This window comes from Dromiciops gliroides, chromosome 2 (genome assembly GCF_019393635.1).
Source record: "Dromiciops gliroides isolate mDroGli1 chromosome 2, mDroGli1.pri, whole genome shotgun sequence".
Taxonomy (NCBI): domain Eukaryota; kingdom Metazoa; phylum Chordata; class Mammalia; order Microbiotheria; family Microbiotheriidae; genus Dromiciops; species Dromiciops gliroides.
The window spans coordinates 317,188,180-317,209,015 of NC_057862.1; the positions used below are offsets into that span (position 1 = coordinate 317,188,180).

Here is a 20,836-nt window from a genome sequence, read left to right on the forward strand (position 1 = left end):
CACTTTCAGTGACTTTAGACAAGAAAATAGGCAAACACACATATACATATGGATATGTGTATATATATATATATATATTATATACGTATGTATATATGTATCTGTATTGTGGAGGGTGGGGGTAGTTGTACATGCATACACATATATGATTAGACTTTTGATTTTCATTAGTATAAGGAATTTCCAGCCTGGAAACCCCCTTTACCAATGTAGATCAGCATCTATGTTGCAGCTTAGAGTCTTAGAGAATTGCTTAGATCAGGGCTTCTTAAACTTGTTCCATCTGCAACCCCTTTTCACCTGAGAAATTTTTTATGTAACCCCAGGTATATAGGCATATAAAATAGGGTATACCTAACCTTTTACTGTTGTCAGATTTTTCACAATTGCCACATTCAGTTACATGACCACATATAGAGTTGCGACCCACAGTTTAGGAAGCTTTGGCCTAGGACACAAAGAAATTCAGTGGCTTACCAGGGTCACACAGTCTCTCTCTCTCTCTCTCTCTCTCTCTCTCTCTCTCTCTATATATATATATATATATATATATATATATATATATATGTATATATATCAAAGTTGGGACTTTAAAACAGGCCATTCTGACTCTGACACCAGCTCTCTCTCTCTCCAGTATGGCCAAGCTGCCTCTCTGAACTGAGCCCTCAAGTTGATTTCAATATTAATTTCCAAAAGATTGTGTAACAACAAATGGACCTTGGGACTTTGAGTTGGCACTGGAAAGGCATCATGCCTTTGAAACTATGTATAGACTCTTTGGCAAGATTGAAATATTTGCCACTTTCATTTCTGATCCAATCACATTACTAGCTAGGGATCTTTTTCAGGGTAGGGGGTAGGTAGGGGTAGAAGAATAATAAAAGTTAGAAGATTTTTAGGTCAATGGATGGTTGACTGGTTTACCTAAATTTTGCTGGATCAGCATCACCCTCAAATTCAGATAATATTAATACAGATAATTTACTAGAAAGTAAAATTCCACTGGCCTGAATTAATGCTATGTTCTCAGATAACCAATTTATAACTCAAGAGAATCTGCCTCATTTAATTACAATAATGTATCTAAAACTATAGGGGGGTGAGCTAAGTCAACTATTCTGGGGAAGTTGACTGCTCACCCACTTGATGTAAATTAACATTTCTGGGCCACCAGCTTCCATGGATTTATTTACAAATGGTGTCCTGGGACCATTGGAGAATCAATTCATTTAACATGGGCAAGCAATTTGAATCCCAAGAACAAATTACTCATCCATGTACTTATTGGGAGATGCCAACTCAAAAGTGGTCTTGGATCTTCCCCTAGTTCTGCTTTGAAGGGCATAGGAACATGGGGACAAAGGCATCAAAACAGAAAGTAGTTGTTTTTTTCCATATATCTTTATGTCTTTAGCCCAAGCAACTCTCCTGAACTGAATCTATTCATCCTTAAATTTATGGGAGAATGAAGCATACTAACGAAATCAGAAATCTTCTGTGCAAGATAAAGGAAAAAAAGAACTTCAATTCAGCATGGTTCACTTATGGACAATCATTATCTATCGAACCAAATCCAGGAGGCATTTATTAAGCTTTTACTATATGCTGAGCACTGAGTTAGGCCTTCGTTGTTGTTGTTGATCCTTTGTTCTCAAAGAGGACCAATGACACCATGAGTGATGTCTTGACTTGCTCTTGCATTGGATTTAAGTGAGGCAGAGATGTCCTAAGTACTAAGAATACAAAAGGGGAATAAAAACAAGAGCCCCTGCCCTCAGGAAGTTTATATTCTACTGGCAACATTTACACAGCTAAATGAAGTGTGAGATAATTTTTGAGGAAGGAGATATCACTACCAACCCTCTGTATTGGAAATGGCTTCCAATAGATGATGACAATCCAGTGAAGCTGGACAGAAAGCTAAAGATTTTGATAAGTGAGGGAGAGAAGGGAGAATATTCTAAGCATGCCATATCGTCTGAACTGCTGATAGAACTATGGGAAATATGTCCTGGTGCAGCTCTCTCACATGAAAAAACATTTATGCTAGAAAGTCATAAAAATACATGGAAAGCCAACTGCCAGTCACATAAAAATAATTGATTATAAGATTAGCTTTCCTCTTGCCAATTTGTTTGGGCCTCTCTTATATACTACTTTAATTTATATTATGGTTAGTTGTACAAGATAAGCAAAAGTCTTCTCTCCCCTATCACACTACCATACTACCATTATATACTGGAGAGACCAGTCATGCCAACTGACACAAGTTTTAAAATTATTTAAATATAACTTCTCCAATCTATTCAAATGTATGTTAAATATAAATATTTGCAAGCAGATGTTATACTTTGGAATAAACATTTTCATCCTATTATGTCTATTTTCTTTGCCTTATGGGTAAATTATTTGGCATAGTTAAAAAAAATGTACTGTCACTTTACACAGCTTAGTCCTTCTAGGGTGGAGTTGAAGTATTATTTCACTTAGGCCTAGTAGAGGGTCTTGCAAATTAAAAGATAATTAGAAATATTTGTTGAATTAAACATCACAAAATCACCTTTCTTATTATCATCACGTCAAGAAATTCTAGAAAAGTCCAATGGAAGGTTCAAAACCTCTGATACCAGACTAAATTGCTATCAACTAGACACCCCAGATTTCAAGGTGGTTGAAAATAAAGCTACAATGCTATCGAATTAAGAGCTAGGAATGTGCTCATAATTTCTGACAGGCAATGGAACCCATAGCTCTTTCTCTTAGTTCTAGCAACATTTATCTTATGTCATGTTTTTTGCTTGTTTGTTTTTTATCTTATGTCATGTTGCCAGGCATTTCAAGGAGGGTAAAAGATCTTATCGTCTCCAATCCAATGGATCCTGCACACAGAAGTTCACTTCTTCCTAAAATGCACCCCCATTTCCATTGAACTGCTACCCTTCTCTCAAGGCCAAGACCATGCCCCACTTCCTTTGTGATGCATCTATCACCAACTGAAGTCATTGTGATCTCTCCTTGGAGAGGCACCATAGTGAAAGCAAGACTTGGAGTCAAGGAGACCTGGCTTCCAATACCAGGTTCAACACTTAACTGTGTGACCCTGAGCAAATCAATTCTTTGACTTTCAGTTAATCATCTATAAAATGGGAAGAAGAAAACTATGTATTACTTACTTTGTAGGGTGATCCTGGGATATAAGATAATGCATATAAAGCATTTGACAAACCTTAAAGTGCTCTATAAATTGTTGGCCATTATTACTTTCTCTGAATTCCTACTGGTGCCATTTTCTTAACACTTATCACAGAACTTTCATTTTTAGGAGGGTGGGGGTCCAGACCTGTGATTTCATTAGTATAGAAGAAATTCACAATACAAAACAGCAACTCTGCTGCCTCTAGTTTTAGAACAAGTTTCTTTTATTTTTATAATAAACATTTTTATTTAAAATTTTGAGTTCCAAATTCTATCCCTCCCCCCCTTTCTCCCCTCCCCCTTCTCTGAGGCAGTAAGCAAATAGATATATATTATACATGTGCAATTATGTAAAACATTACCATAGTAGTTATTTTGTATAAGAAAACTTGAATAAAAGAAAATGAAAGAAAGGGAAAAATAGAATGCTTCAGTCTGTGTTTAATCAATATCAGTTCTTTCTTTGGAAGTAGAGAGTATGCTTCAATCCTTTGGGATTGTCTTAGATCATTGTATTGCTGAGAATAGTTGTCATTCACAGTTCTTCATCAAACAATATTGCTATCACTATGCACAATGTTCTTCTGATTCTGCTCACTTCACTATATATCAGTTCAATAAGTCTTTTCAGGTCTTTTTGAAATCATCCTGCTTGTCATTTCTTAGAACACAATAATATTCCATCACAATCATATATTACAGCTTGATTAGCCATTCCCCAACTGATGGGCATCCCTTTGATTTCCCACCACAAAAAGAGGTGCTAGAAATATTTTTGTACAAATAGGTCTTTTTCTCTTTTGGGGATGTCTTTGGGATATAACCCTAGCAGTGGTATTGCTGGATCAAAGGGTACACAGAGTTCTATAGACCTTTGGCCATGGCTCCCAATTGTTCTCCTAACCTTCTGATGTCACAGACCTTCCTCCTGCTCCCACCCCTGACAGTCACCTAGTGAAGCTATGGACCCCCTTTCTCATAACAATGTTTTTAAATAATTCAAGGAAATACTAAATTTCAGTTAGAGGTTAGAGAAAATAAAATTCAATGTATCCAAATTCACAGACCTCCTGAAATTTATGCACAGGCCCCTTGGAGTGGGGTAGAGATCCATCAGTCCCATGTTAAGGACACTGTTTTAGAGAGTCATCTACTGCGGTGGAGTCAAACTCAAAGAGAAACTAGGGCCCCTAAACTATACTAAAGATTCCTGTGGACTCAGAAAACCACATATTATCATTATCTATGTTCTAATGTATTTTCATTTATTTTGTTAAATATTTCTCAATTGTATTTTAATTTGGTTCAGTTTTTATTTGGGAGTGTTGCCCTGCCATGACACCTCTGATCTAGGGTAAAAAAAAGTTAAGTGACTAACCTCGGGTCATGTGGCCCAAAAGCATCTGTAGCAGGATTTGAACCTAGGTCTTTCTGACTCAGAAGCTGGATTTCTATTTACTATATCATTGTATCTTATTTATCTCATCTTGCTTTGCATTATTATCTTTTTTATGGACATATGTTCTTTCTCCCTAAATAGACTGTAAACTTGTTGAAGCCAGGGACCATGGTTCATCCTTCCCTGGATCTATTAAAGGACCCAACACAATGTCTTCCACCTAGTAATCACTTAATAAATTAATTTATTGATTAGTCCTTTCTGGGATTATAACGAATGAACAGCTGGTCTTGGGTGACTGCTGCACGTATTGGGTTTGGGAGAGTGGGTCATGTTAAGCCCTCAGTGATAATTAGTAAAACAAAATTTATTGTTGCAGGGGAGAAATTATAAGGTATCAATTCAGAGCCAGTAATTGAGAGCTCAGGCTCTGTGGTAGGTAGCTAGTATTCCCTCTTCAGCCCAGCAGCACAAACAAAACACTCACTGCTCACCAGATGGTTATTTGTCCCACCTTTGCCTGCATCCCTGATTCTCTCCAACTCAGGAGATTCCCTTTAGTCCCTGCAGCAAGGCAGCTCCTGCCAACAACTTCACCAATCTTCTCTCGGTGTCCTGGGCTGCCCCAGACAGGCTGGTTGCATAGCTAAGCCAAGGCCAGATGCAGAAAGCGTTGGCAGCCTATCCCTTCTTCTTCTCAGTCTTCTCTTCAACAAATATTCATGAGGTTTCTATTATGAACAAGACACCCTGATAGCTTATGGGAATGCAAAGATGAAAAATGACACAGTCCCTACCCTCAAAAAGTTTGCATTCTAAAAGGAAGAGAATAGAATATGTACAGACAAATGTAAGGAAAGAAATGGGCAAAGGTGAGATCAAGACAAAATATTATAGGAAAATATGAAGGGAGAGGGTGAGAGGAAAGGAAGAAAACAAGTGGGAAAGGGAAAAAAGATGGAGTTTAAAGACAGAGACAGACAGAGAGAGAGGGAGAGGCAGGGAGAGAGAGACAGAGATGGAGACAAAGACACACAGAAACAGAGAGAAAGAGAGAAAGAGAGTTTTGCTGGGGGCATTAGAGAAGCCTTTTTATGGATGGTTTAGCACTTGAACTGAGCCTAGAGGGAAATAAAGGATTTTGAGAGGTTGGGATGAAAAGGGAACACATTCCAGATAGGGGAAATAGCTAGATCTGATAATTCATTTACTTCCGTGATTTCTGGTCCTATATATCAGTGTCATTAGACTAGAAATTCCAAAAATGTCTGAGCCCCCATCACTATCCCCCTTAAATTCAGTTAGAACCCATTACAACAAAAACACTATTTTTAAAAAAAGAAATTCCTTCTATAGTGAAGTGAGAACCAAGAGAACATTGTGCACAGAGACAGCAATAGTTTGATGAAGAACTGTGAAAGATTTAACTCTTCTCAACAATACAATGATCCAAGACAGTCACAAAGGACTATTGATGAAACATACTATCCACCTCCAAAGAAAGAACTGATATTGGTGGAACACAGACTGAAGCACACTATTTTTCACTTTCTTTCATTTTTTTCCTTTGATTCAAGTTTTCTTGTACAAAATAACTAATATGATAATGTTTTATAAAATCATACATGTATAACCTATACCTGATTGCTTACCGCCTCGGGGAGGGAAGGATAAAAATTGGAACCCCAAACTATAAATAAAAATATTTATTACTTTAAAAAAAAGGAGAATCCTTCTATTTTCAACCAAATGTTCACCAGGTTTAATTCTTGTGAAATAAGCAATGTAATGGCTAGAGTTAGACAAAGTCAGGAAGGCAGATTTGAATCCCACCTCAATTTCCTCATCTGTAAAATGGAAGTAACATAGCACCTACTTCACAGGGTTGTTGTGAGGTTCACAAGAACTAGTGAATGTAAAGTGCCAGAAAAATACTTTGAAATACAATATAAATGTGAGCTATATTATTATTGATGTAAATTTCTTTTCCTCACTCCCCTTGGCGAAGTATAAGGTCCTTAGGGCTTCTTCAATTTCAGATCTTTGGAACAAAAGGTATCTATGTACATCACAGTAGAATGAGACAATGTTCCATTAACTAATGAATATTCCCATCCTAGTAATAATAAAGTGATAAAAGCTGACATCTGCAAACTACTGTCACACATATTATCTTATTTGACTCTTAGAATAACCCTTATAAGGTAGGTTCTTTTGGTATTAGTATCCCAGTTTTGCAGAGGAGAAAACTGAAACTACTTGCCCATAGTCCTATAGCTTCTAAATGTCAAAAGAGGGAATCAAACTCAGGTCTTCAATTATCTCCTATCACCAAACCTCACTGTACTTCTTTACTTCGCGATCCTTGCAGGGGGCCCCAAAGCTTTTACTTAATATAGATATCTTCAAAAGTCTTGGAAGACTGGTAATAACTCATAATTAGTTCTGATTTTTTTTTTTTTTTGTAGAGCAATGGGGGTTAAGAGACTTGCCCAGGGTCACACAGCTAGTAAGTGTTAAGTGTCTGAGGTCAGATTTGAACTCAGGTCCTCCTGACTCCAGGGCCAGCGCTCTATCCACTGCACCACCTAGCTGCCCCAGTCCTGATTTTAAAGAGGAAAAAAGCAAGGCTAGAAATAAAGAGAGCTTAATAGTAACTCTTTGAGTATAGTCAGGGGCAACTAGGTGGCGCAGTGGATAGAGCACTGGCCCTGGAGTCAGGAGGACCCGAGTTCAAATTCGGTCTCAGACACTTAACACTTACTAGCTGTGTGACCCTGGACAAGTCACTTAACCACAATTGCTTCACCAAAAAAAAAATTGAGAATAGTCAAAGCTAACAAGTCTTCTGCCTTGGAGCCATTCTGCATAGCCTTAAAGGAAAAAAGTGGTTTATTTAGGGTTCTTGTAGAGTGCTATTCTCTTCATACTTCCACCAAAGTAATACTAGATGCTTTAAGGAGAATAATTCAGTCTTTCAATCCATCAGGGACCATTTAATGCCTAAATGAATTACTCCCCTCCCCCCTTTCCCATTATATTCCTATATTTTTTCTTTCATCAATTCACTCAGAAGTCATTTATAAAGTGTCTACTTTGTGCAAAGCACTATCCTTAGATGTCAGCAGAAATAGAAGACTAAGTAGCTAAGGTATGGTCCCTGCTCTCATTGGCTGAGCATCCCAGAACTATGCCTTCAACTATCCTGATATAGGACCACTCCAGGCTTATACACACTAATTAAGATTCACTTCATCATAAAAGGCGATGCTTTTTTATTGGGAATCCAGCCAACTCCCTGATATAGAGCTCAATCCCGGATATAATAAAGGTCTCTCAGACATCATACTTGCACACAAAACCATCATTAGCTGACCAGGAACCTCATTTGTCTACACCAGTTCCCTTGGATAGAGACCCAGAATGCATTTTCTCTAGTCTTTTTTCCTCCCTCTTCTCATATAGCTCTTTCATTCTCCGTGACTCCGGGTACCTACGAGTCTCATCTGCATATCTACCAGGCAAAAGATGTTGAAGTCCTTATTCCACATGGCGTGCAATCTCAGAAACTCCAAATGATCCCTGATACCCTCTCCATTTCCCATGAAGCCATTTTCTGAAGAGAAATCTTTTTGCGCTAATTAAGTTAATGCAGAAACCACTCTTGCACTACCTTCTCTCAGCTAACCCCAGCTGTGGCACATACCAACATGAACTCCTCTTTCCTTAGGGATGCTGAGTCATTTCAGTCATGTCTTACTCTTCTGGACCCATTTTGGAACTTTCTTGGCAAAGATACTAGAGTGGTTTGCTATTTCCTTCTCCTGCTCATTTTACGGTTGGTTAAATGACTTGCCCAGTGTCATACAGCTAGCAAGTGTCTGAAGCAGGATTTGAACTCATGAAGATGAGTGTTCCTGATTCCAAATGCAGTGCTCTACCCGCTGGGACACCTAGCTGCCTTTCTTCCCTTATGGAAGGGAACCTAATTACCTTAGAGGTTGCAGTTTCTGAGCCCTATGACCCTAAAGGCCTGAAAGAGAAAGAGGGAAATTTAGTCACTTGAGATTGAAAAAGCTAAATGAGGTGGATTCTACCCTTCTGAAAGGAAAAGTGGGTTAGCCTGGTATAGAAAATTGTTGGGGGGTTCCAGCACATTTACATGTAAAGGACAATTGTATGACTCCCAATAAACTCAACCAAATCCCTGTCCATACTGCAAGTGGAATGAGAATTTTCTTTCCACTCCCTGTGGCAACCACTGAGCACAGAAACCAAGAAAGTGGGGAAAACTGGAGGTAAGACATTGGTGGGGGATGAATAGATATTCTCTCTCTCCTCTCCAGTACCCAGGAAACTATTGTTACTGCTGCCGTGGCTTTAAAGGAAAGAGTCTAGCTCTCTCTATATATACCAGTGGCTTTCCTGCTAAATTCCAAAAGCCTTTCTTTCGTGGTCCTATGTTCCAACTGTCTTACCAAAAGTCAAGGTGGTCTAAATCTGCAAGGAAAAAGTAGCTAAGGACTTTTCAAAAATGGAATAAATATTTTTATTTATAGTTTTGGTTTACAATTTTTATCCTTCCTTTCCTCCCTTCCCTCCCCACTCCCTGAGGTGGCAAGCAATCAGATATAGGTTGTACATGTATGATTATGTAAAGCATTACCATATTTGTCATTTTGTACAAGAAAACTTGAATTAAAGAAAAAAAAATGAAAGAAAGTGAAAAATAACATGCTTCAGTTTGTGTTCCATCAATATCAGTTCTTTCTTTGGAGGTGGATAGTATGCTTCATCAATAGTCCTTTGGGATTGTCATGAATCATTGCATTGTTGAGAATAGTCAAGTCATTCACAGTTCTTCATCAAACAATATTGCTGACCCTGTACGCAATGTTCTCTTGGTTCTGCTCACTTCACTAAGCCTCATTTCATACATGTCTTTGCAGACCTTTCTGAAGTCATCCTGTTTGTCATTTCTTATAGCACAATAATATTCCATCGCCATCACATACCATAGTTTGCTTTAGCTAAGGACTCTTACATTGGATAAAAGTTGTTTAGGGACCCAAAAAGTACACAGGAGAGGTAGATAGCTTCATATTGAGTGGCCAAATGCTTGGTGAGACTGGAATGGGAGAATGGGGATGACTAGGTTGGACCTCAGCAAGTCTTTGCCCTTCAATCACTCTTTACAGTCATCAAAATGTGTACTGGGGATAAACAAAACCCTTCATTTTTCCCTGGGTTCTAAGCAGCTCTTCCTCACTGCTGGGATTCTATAACACTAGCTCAATACCCAACTGGAGGTTCATATGATCTTCAAATGCCAATGTCCAAGAAACTCAGTCATTAGGCAAGCACTTTTCATTCAGCATTAGAAACATTTTGACAGGCCTGTCTCAATATTATTCACCCCAGGTTCATTGGTACATCTCTGACCAGCACTCTTAAAAGGGCTTGGGAAAGCCGCTGGAGACTAGCAGGATACTAATGAATACCTACTAGTGATTTTCAATGCACTCTGACCATTACATTTAGGAGCAAAACATTTCCCAGCTCCAGAAAGGTCATTTACAGTAGCATCAGGCAGCTTCTTCCCACCTCCCATTCCTGAGCATAGAGGAAATCAAAAATTCATCTATATGCATTTGAAATGCTATTCTGATCTGACATTTGCATACAAATATCAAAACAACTTACAGAACAACAATGAATCCCTTCCTTCCTGTGATGCTACTGGAAAGGCTATTAGCCTTCCCAGAATCCTCATATCAAAAGCTGTTTCATGGACTTCCCTGTGTTAGCCATCTCTTTTTCCTCTTCATCATGAGTTCACACTCCCCAGCCCCTAAATGGCAGCTGTTAGGGGTGGGACGGGGGGATAAGCTTCCTCAATTGTATTTTTTATGTCTTTTGTGTGCATTTAAACATGTCACAGAATCTTGGGATTTTAGCGGCCATTTAGTCCAACACTCACCACCTGCCCCCTGCCAATCAAAGGACTATTTGGAAAATGGTGAATAATCCATCCTCTCCCCAACATGCAGAATGTTTTAGAAGCACACACTGGATGCTGAGGAATCCAATCAATTCATGGTAATCTGCACAGATGGAAGTGGCTGCTCAGGTTCCAGCACTGAGGAAGCAGATTTAGGCAAAATCTTCTGAGATCCCTGCCTGAAAAGGGATGGGGTGGTGGTGGTGGTGGTGGTGGTGGAAGGCCGCTAGGTGGCGCAGTAGATAGAGCACCAGTCCTGGAGTCAGGAGGACCTGAGTTCAAATCCAGCCTCAGACACTTAACACTTACTAGCTGTGTGACCCTGGGCAAGTCACTTAACCCCAATTGCCTCACTTAAAAAAAAGGGGATAGAGGGTTAAAAGTGGGTAGAAACGGAAATCAGAAAGGACCCACGGGACCTGTTGTAGGTAATTGAGGAGATGGTGTTTTCCCAGTTCTAATGGCAGTCCAAGAAATCTGCATGAAGCTAAGATAATAATAGTTAACATTTATATAGCACTAAGTATGTGCCAGGCACTGTGCTAAGCATTTTACAGTTATTATCTCATTTGAGTCTCACAACAGTCCTGGAAGATAGATGCTATAATTATTCCCATTTTACAGATGAGGAAACTGAGGCAAACAGGTTAAACAACTTGTCCAAGGTCACATAGCTATTAAGTGTCTGTGGTCACACTTGAACTCAGGTCTTCTTAACTTCAGACCCATGCTCTCTCTATTCACTATTACATAGCTGAGTCCTCAGTTAGAGAACCTCTTAAAGACAGAGCACATGGCTCAAAGTCTTCTCATGTGGTCATTCTAATATTCTTTTCACATAGCTCATCTCTTAGAATCTTAACTGGGGTGGGGAGAATTCCCCAGAGGGAATTCAAGCACAGATGAAGACATGGATTATACATAATGAATGACAATAACAATAAGAATGAAGCAAGAAATAATAAACAGATGGATAAATAAGTAATAGAGGAGTCTTTATGTAAAGAATAAAAGCTGACCTCAGAGACAGAAGACCTGGATTCACAGCCCACCTCAGATACATACTGGTATGACCATACACAAGTCATTTAATCTCTCACTGTCTCAGGCAAAGGGCAGTTAGGTGGGTGGCACAGTGGGTAGAGTGCTATGCCTGGAGTCAGGAAGACTCTTTTTCCTGCATTCAAATCCAGCCTCAGATACTTACTAGCTGTATAATCCTGGGCAAGTCACTTCACCCTGTTTGCCTCAGTCTCCTCATTTGTAAAATGAGCTGGAGAAGGAAATGGCAAACTACTCCAGTATCTCTGCCAAGAAAACCCCAAGATGCGGTTCCTAAGAGTCTGACATGACTGAAAAAACTGAACGACAACAATAATAAAAGCCCCAGGCAATTCCCTAAGAGTGCAAATTGGTGATTAGGTCCTGATCTGCTTTGGTGGAGGGAGTTTCCACACCAAAGAGATCAAAGAAATCAGAGGTCCAGTCCAAATAGAAGAAAGAAGAAAAAAAGATTGTAAATTATTCTCTCCCCTGGAATATGGTCAAGTGAAGCAAGCAAAAGTATCAGGAATATTTAGGGAAGGGCAGAAAGGGATTCATTAGAAATACACTAATGCTCAGCCAAAGCTAAAGGAACGCCATCAAGCTATGAAATGCCTTTAATAAGCACACACATTAGGAATTCATTTCACCAGCCTAAAAAAAATACACTCAACAACCAAAAAGAAAAAAACCCAACACTAGGTAAAACTGGCTTGTAGCAGTTCCCCAGCTCTCCACAGAATGAACTTGCCTGCAGCTACCACTTAGGATGCAAATTGAGCTTAGAGTCCTTCACACTAACTACCCAGCAAAAGCCTTTTGGCTTTAAATAGAACACTGCAGTGTGGAATGATCAGAGCTGAGGGCAGAGAGCTTTATAGACTCTCAGAGCTGGGAGGGACCTTAGAGATCATTCAGGCCAGAGGTAACAGCAAATGAGAATTTCTAAAAATTGCCAAAGATCTGAGCAGTTGGAAAGGGAAGAAAACAGTGAAGGAAATCCAAAGGGGAGTACAAAGAAATGGAAGGCTTCAGAATTAGAGCAAACAGATCTACCCGTTTGTCCGATAAAGGGATAGAGATGGATTTAAATAGAGACAAAGGGTGACGTGATTTTTGAGTGATCCCAAATGTGTCCAGGCATTAATCTAAACGGAAATGATGATTCCCCCTCCTACTGGCTGTGTGAACTAAAAAAAATTTACTACAAAGGGCCAATGGAAATATGATATAAAGTATTTTATTCTAAGGTCAATATATTTTTTTCCTAATACCTGAATTCCATTTTATTTTTTATCCCTTTTTCTCATATGTCTCACTGAAAGGTAGGATGAGTTATGAAGTCAATACAGATCCAATCTAACAAGTAATTATTAAGTAATATGTAGGGCACCTAGGTGATGCAGTGAATATGACACTGGTCCTGGAGTCAGGCAGACCTGAGTTAAAATCCAACCTCAGACTCTTAGTAGCTTATGTGATCTTGGTCAAGTCACTTAACTCTGTCTACCTCAGTTATCCATCTGCAAAACGAGCTGGAGAAGAAATGGCAAGCCATTCCAGTATCTTTGTGAAGAAAACCCCAAATGGAGTCATGGAGAGCTGGACACAAGTGAAATGACTCAACAGTAACAAACATGCACCAAGCTCTGGTACTGAGGTTTCAAAGACCAAACAAACAAACAAACAGTATCTACCCTTAGGAGTTTACATTTTTCCAACAGGGCAATGCAATACTTCCAGAGATGGGCAAATAAAAGATAATTTAGGGGGCAACTAGGTGGTGCAGTGGATAAAGCACCGGCCGTGGATTCCAGAGGACCTGAGTTCAAATTCGACCTCAGACACTTGACACTTACTAGCTGTGTGACACTGGGCAAGTCACTTAATCCCCTTAGCCCAACAAAATAAAACAAACAAAACAAAAGATAATTTAAGGAGGGAGAGAATAGTAAGAGCCAGAAGATCTGGTAAGGTGTTATCTGAGTTGAGCTTTGAAAGCAGATAAGAATTCTCTGCTTCAGAGATGAGAGAGTGAATTCCAGGCATGGGGAAACTGCCTGTGCAAAGACTAGGAGGCAAGAGGGTATGGCAAGTTCAGGGGGAAACAATGAGTCCAGCATGGCTGTTACTGTGAAATGTGGCTGGTTTGGGGTATGTGAAATAAGCCTGGAAAGATTATGGCAAGAGAGGAGTTTGTATTTTATCCTAGAAGCCAAGGGGAGCTATTGAAGCTTCTTGAGCATAGGACTGGCAGGGTAAATACCTGTGCCAAAAGAAGATCGTTTTGGCAGCTTTGTAGAAAGGGAAGAAATTGGAAGCAGGGAAACCAAAAGGCAATTGTAATAGTTCAGGTGAATGCTATTGAGAGCCTGATAGTTTACTCCTAGGGCTGTAGGCAAGTGGGTCTAGCTGTGTGAGTCGCTGGGGAGAGAAGCTGTGGGGACAGATAAAACTTGGTAACTGATGGGGGAGGTGGGGGGGGGGAAGAAGAGACAACAGTTAAGAATGATTCTGAAGTTGTAAACCTGGGTGAGTAAAAGATGGCAGTGCCCTCAAGAGAAAAGTGTGGGGAGAGAGGGGAGCAGGAAGGGGGTGGGGAACAGTGTGGTCTAATGGATAGAGAACAGGCCTCAAAGTCAAGAAAATGTGGGTACAAATTTGGCCTCTGATACCTCTCACCTGGAGTTACCCACACAGTGAAATCACAGGGGTGTGTGTACACATGTATACACACACAGAATTTAAAGGCTTCAAAGTAATTTTTAAAAATATTATGCAATTTTTTGCTACAAAGTTACACTCTTTATCAAAGAGCAAAAAAGGATACAAGCAATTTCTTCCCTCCTCCTGTTGCAGCTGTATAAACCTGTAGCTGTTGCTTCAGGGTCTAAAGTGTTGCCATAAAAGAAAATCAGGAGGGCATATCAATGTTCTGGGATTGGGAAGCAACAAGAAAAGGCATTTTTTGTGGGTTTTTTTGGTAATCCATTTGACAAATGTTGAATGCACACCTCCTCTCTGCGAAGTGTTCTAGATCTCATCCCATCTAGAAAAGTTTCTACTATTGCCTGACTCATTATTAGAGGTTGCCACTTGCAGGATGAGTGATGAGGGGCAGAATAAAAGGAAGACTTAGTTTAAATGTTTTATAATCATAAATCTCAATGTGTCTCTTACTAAACTTCCAGGCATAAAAATACTTTCTTCACTCTAGAACATACCCAAAGAGTGCTAAGCAAACTCAGCCTAAAGTCAAATTAGGACAAAAGCCCTGTGGTTGGGAGATAAGAATCTGCCACCCAGTGTAATAAAGGAACCCCATAGTACTTTTTTTTTTTTGTGAGGCATTGAGGGTTAAGTGAATTGCCCAGGGTCACACAGCTATTAAGTGTCCGAGGATGGATTTGAACTCAGGTCCTCCTGAATCCAGGGCCACTGCTTTATCCACTGTGCCACCTAGCTGGCCTTCCACCCATAGTACTGTCTATGGGAAGATGTTTCAAAAATGTTATTTTACCCTTTGGGAACAATGTTGTTTTCTGTGTTACATGATCTTAATATTTGTAATAACAATTTTTATAGTATCTTAAACTTACAGATCCTCAGAAAAAGAGCCCTAGCATTACTACCTCCCATTTTACAGATGAGAAAACTAAGTCAGAGAGTTCAAGTGACCCTTATAGCCAGTATGTGGTTGAACCATCTTGAACACAACCCTTCTAGCTGTTTCAGTTACACCAGCCTGTCAATGTGTAAAAGATTTTCTACAAAAGAAAAAACACTAAGCCTGCTAACACTTTAAAATTTGTATTGGTATTTTCAAAATGAATTTCTTTTCTTCCCCTCCCCCACGCTATTTCATCTTACTCAGATCTTTTAAAAAATCATTTTCTCTCCTCCTTACAGGAGCCTCCAAACTTTTCCAGAGAATCTCGATCTCGATCTCTCCCTCTCGATCTCTCCCTCTCCCTCTCGATCTCGATCTCGATCTCTCTCCCTCTCGATCTCGATCTCGATCTCGATCTCGATCTCTCTCTCTCTCTCTCTCTCTCTCTCTCTCTCTCTCTCTCTCTCTCTCTCTCTCTCTCTCTCTCTCCCCCTCTCTCTCTCCCTCTCTCCCTCTCTCCCTCTCTCCCTCTCCCTCTCGATGAGAAGGTGAAAAAAAGGCCCCAGAGAGTAAGAAGCTTACTTAAGATCACATGGCTCGTAAGTGACAAAGCTGGTACAAGAACCCAGGTTTCCTGATTCCACGTCTAATATTCTCTCTAATATTCTCAGACCCGGGGTCTACTGAGTCCCAGCCCAATCAGTGCTCTACAATGCTGAGCGCTTGAGGCATGCAGCAGCAAGAAAAGGAAAGATGATGGTGGTTTCTGCTCCCTATCGATATATATGTATATATATATATATTCAGCATCCATAGGTTTTACGGCATAGGAATAGAAATGAAAAACAGCAATGGAAAAGTTTTGGTATTTAAGAAAACCTCCACACACCAAAGAAGACTGAAAATCCACCTGCTGGCTCTGCCTGCCTGCTTAAGGATTTAGGTTAATCCAAGAACAAGCCGAGTGAGGAAGCAAAGACAATTTCTCCCCCTGGCAAAGCCCGGCTTGCTGAGCACACTTCCTTCCTGCTGTTGATTCAGCAGAAACTGCCGCTGCAGAATTCATAATCATAATTTTTAAGGCCAGCTGATTGTCTTCCTTGCCCCACGTGTCAGACTAGGACTCGCCACCTACATCTATGTCTCCCACGTCCTAAGCACTCTATTCTTTCCATAACCCTTGTTTGCCAAGGGCCTTTGCGTGACTGGTTGCCAACCCAGGTATCCATCGGTCTGAGAAAGAAACGGGCAGGAAATGAACCCCTGCTCTCCACAGAATCGCTAAGGCATGTACCTATCGTTCTGCTGCCTTTAAGAGCTTCTCCCTCACCCACCCACTCCTCCTCAATTCAACCTCCAAAGCCTGGTCACCCCAAGTGGGGCCGCAACTTGATTCCCTGGGGTCATTTTCTACCTGGAAAATGACCCTCGAGATCTGGCCCCCTCTTAGGGCCTTTAACGCCGGCACACTCCTGGTCCACCTGCTGCTCCAAGCCGGAGCTCCCCAGGCAGGCCCTGGATGGCCATAGCGGCGCCAAGATCGCTGACATAGCAGGGGAGCCTGCAGGCGGAGCCCACACAGTCCCCCACACTCCCTTCTCCACCCCAACCCCAAGCTGCTGGTCAGTGAGCTCTCCTCCCACGATGCTCAGTTACCCTCCCGTCCCCTGCACCACCAACCCTGCTTGCCAGAACGCTTGCACCCCGCAAGTTCGTCTTGGTGGAGGCCCCAGGGGGTTAAATGCGGCGGGTGGCATTACCTTCGGTCGCATAGCTGTGATCTCGAAGGAAACTGTTGTTGATCTTGCGGGTATCAATGTCCTCCTCCATTGACAGCAGGGTTACTTGTGTGGAAACTAAAAGCCAGCAGACAAGTATCCATGATCTCTCCCCCCCGCCAGCCTCAGAGGAGAGGGGGACAGGGTCGCAGCAGGGAGCGCAGCATAGTCCTTCCCTGAGAGCAGGAGGAGAAGGAAGGGAAGCGGAGGAGAGAAGATATTGAGATGTCACCTCCTACACCCGCGGTTTTCAACGCTGCCGCGGCTACTACCGCCGCCACCACTTCCTAGGGAATCAATTGCCAGAGATGCTGCAGCAGCCACTGCCGCCCTGGTGCAAGAGGGATGAGCTGAGCTCGGCAGGGTCTGGTCCAGCCCAGGGAGGAGATGCTCAGAGTAGGCAGGAGCTCCCGCGCTGGGGTGATAGATGCCCAACAGGTCCCCCCTCGCTGGCAGCCGCTCCAAAGACACTATCTCCCCTTCGGAAAGCGTCCAGCGACAAAATGGTGTCTTTCGGGATCGGGATTCCCTCCCGCGGAGAGGTGGACTGGGAGAACGGAAGCTCGCCCCGCCACGCCACGCCACGCCGCGCCACGCCACGCAGAGAGAGGGTCTGGGTCTCTGCTGCCTGTGGGTGGCTCTGACTGGGCGGTGATAGAGAAACCGGCTGGGGGCTGGGAGCCGGGTTGGCCGCTGCGGCCGGGCTGGCGTGCGGGCGGGTGCACACACTCACACCCACACGCGTGCGCTCACAGCTGCTGCTGCTGCCGCCGCCGCTGCTGTCTCTTCTGCTTTCTGCTGTAGCAGCTACAGTCTCCTCAGCTGCTGCAGGAGGCGGCTGCCGGGGCGCTGTACCGGAGCCTGGTGCATTAAGAGACCAGGCTCCTCCCCTACAGCTTGCCTCTGTCCAACCGCGTCAGCAGCCCCGGCAGCTCTTCCCCCAGTGGCGATAGCAGCTCCTTTCTGCTGCAGTGGAGCTGAGCAAGGCGCACGCCTTCAACACCTGGCAAAGCCGCGGTCCCCGGCTCGCCAGGTTGCCCAGAGCAGCAGCGGGCTCTGCCAACCCTACTCTCTCCCAAACAGCTTCCTCCGGCTCTAGACTACCGGGAGTCGTGAGTTGATGCGTGAATGAGGGAACACAGCCCCAAACCTCTATTTCGCTGGATTTCCCAGGGGCCGGATAAATGGCTCCATCCTTCAGGGACTCGGGACTTTGGAGGGTGAGATTAGGAGGAAGGATAAAATGAAGAGATTGCCCTTTAAATCTATGGGAAGCCTACATCCTGGTTCCCTTTTGCAGCCTGTTTCTGGTTCATTTTGGGTGCAGATGAGGCTTATTTTCCTAAATTTGTTGGGGGGCGGGGCGGGGCGGCGGCAAGGAACGAGTGGTAACTCACTGAGTCAAGAATAGCGTTCGAGCTGTGGTCAGGGACTGGAGAGGATTAACAAGCGTGGCACCTCCCTTCCTATCAGAGGCAAAGGATATACAGTTCCAAAGGAATCACACTCCCCAAGTGCAGAAAGTCACAGTCTCTCTGTGTATTTCGGGACAAATGGAAGTACTCTACAATGAATCTGATGAGAAAACGTTAGTACACCCAGTCCCTGGAATTTTCTCTAACCTGGAAAATTGCTTCAGCTTTCTACTTGCTTGGCCTTTATACACACAACCTTCCAAGAATCATTTGAATTTCCTCTAGGCAGGGAACGCCCTTTGAAGTGTACGGAAGTTGTACACCCAGTGAGATGCATTGCAATCCAGTGGGGATTCTGAGCGGCTCAATTAAAAAGACAGCCTGCTATTCCTGATGTCTTTCTTAGACCCTTCATCAGACTGCCTTCTTTGATTGGGAAGAAAACATTTGTGGTATTTTCTCCATTTTCCTTTTGCAAACCAACCATGCATTTGAAACAAACTGTGATAATTACCTCCATCATATAGTTCTGCCCAGATATGAGGAATAAATATCATCTGAAAACAAAGTGGGAGGAAAAAACAGTTTCACTTGTTTCTTTCTGTTTCAGGTATTCCTTTCAGTGGGTGTCACCACAGGGAGAGACACCAGCAAATGTCTTGCTCAGTTAAGCTCCACAAGTTTAGCTAAATGAGCCCAGAGAGACCTGTCAGTTAATTATATACATACAATGCATCAGCTAACACAATTTAGAAAGTATTTGAAGTTCGAAAAAATGGGGAAAACAAGTTCTAAACTGACGTTGGGAATTGCCACTAGATTTTAATGAAGAATAAATGTTCCTAACAGATGGAAACTTATGCGTTTTGATTCCCCCAGAAAAAAAATGCACATAGCCTCAAGCTGAAATCTAGCAGGCTATGTGAAAAAGAAAAAAGAAACAAAAACCACCAGTGTCTTCTTTAGAAGAGTTTGGAAATGTGCCCTCAAACGACTTAGGAAGAGAAAGATCAGCTTCCCTGTGATTTTGTTTTATCTGCATGTGATGGAAAACTCCAGATGCCTGGAATGCTACTTAAAAATACATTTATGAAATGTCTGGGTTTTTTTTCTTTGTTTGTTTTACTAGGCCTGTGATTTCATCCATGTGGGATGTTCCTGGTAAGGGACTTCCTTCACCAATACAGAGCTATGCCTTCTCTTTAACTTGTTCTTTTTGTTGTTCAGGTGTGTCCAACTTTTCATGACCCCATTTGAGGTTTTCTTGGTAAAGATGGTGGAATGATTTGCCATTTCCTTCTCCAGATCATTTTGTAGATGAGGAAACTGAGGCATACACGGTTAAATGACTTGCCATGGGGCACACAGCTAGTAAGTGTCTGAGACTAGATTTGAACTCAGGCCTTCCTGATTCCAGGGCTAGCTCTTTATCCAAAGATATGCTGCACAAGGGAGTTAGACCAATTCAGATATTTAGGTTGTCTTGGCAGCATAGTCTACTGGGAAAGTACTGGATTTAGAATGAGAAGATCTGAGTGTAAAAGCCCTGCTCAGGTTTTTGTTAACTGTGTGACCCTGTGAAAGTCACATACATATTCAACAAGTCAGAAACCAGGGAGAGAAGCTACAACATAGAAAGGAGAATAGATGTAGAGACTTATAGAAATTCACTGGGGACAAAATAATCATAAAGGAATCTGCAATTAAAAAGGAATGATCACATACAAACACACAAAGTACAGGTAACATGCAAGATGATCCTTACATAGGTAGGTAAAATTGACCTCACAGGTAACACTGAGCTTTGATAGGATGGGAGATGACTGGACAAAGGCTCTGGAAACCTATACCTAACTCAAAAGGAAAAGCTGAGGGTTAGTAGCATTATATATTTAGAAGATAGAGTCATGTGAAAAAAAATCCAGAAACTAAAGTGAGGATGCATGATGAGGAAGCATTTTGGTGAAGATAAAAGGAAGCAGAAAAAAGATACCATCTCTGGAATATATTGCAAACCACTCAGACAGGAGGAGGAAATAGATGAAGAATTTGTAAAACAGATCATGAGTCTGGAATAATGTCATGTAATGATGGAGGTTTCAATTATCTAGATGGGTGCTGGAGCTGTCAGAAGGAGAGCAGCTAATAATTGTGTAACATGCCTTAATTGATAATTTTGTCCTTTAAAAGGTGAAGGAACTAATTTGGGAAATAGATAAAAGAACATTTATTAAGTCTTTACTGTTTACTATGTGTCAAACACTGGTATAAACCCTGAGAATATACATTTAAAAAAAAAACAGTTTCTGCCTGTCAAAGGCTTAGATTCTAATATTGAATTGGGGTGGGTAGTGGATAGGGGTAGTCAGGGTACCTTCCTGGCAAACGTGC

The 20,836-nt window shown here is 41.7% G+C and overlaps 1 protein-coding gene across 5 annotated transcripts in view; it reads right to left on the bottom strand.

Annotated features, from left to right (window-relative positions):
* PPP2R2B (protein phosphatase 2 regulatory subunit Bbeta) overlaps window positions 1–20,836 on the bottom strand; it is a 511,290-nt gene that overhangs the window by 274,725 nt on the left and 215,729 nt on the right. Inside the window, exon 1 of one of the 5 annotated variants that reach the window (XM_043984088.1) lies at window positions 17,013–17,780. The exons of the other annotated variants lie outside the window; for them this stretch is intronic. Coding sequence (XP_043840023.1) covers window positions 17,013–17,082 — 70 coding nt within the window. The 5' untranslated portion in view covers window positions 17,083–17,780. Of the gene's footprint in view, window positions 1–17,012; window positions 17,781–20,836 lie in introns of those variants that run through there. 5 annotated transcript variants of the gene reach the window in all.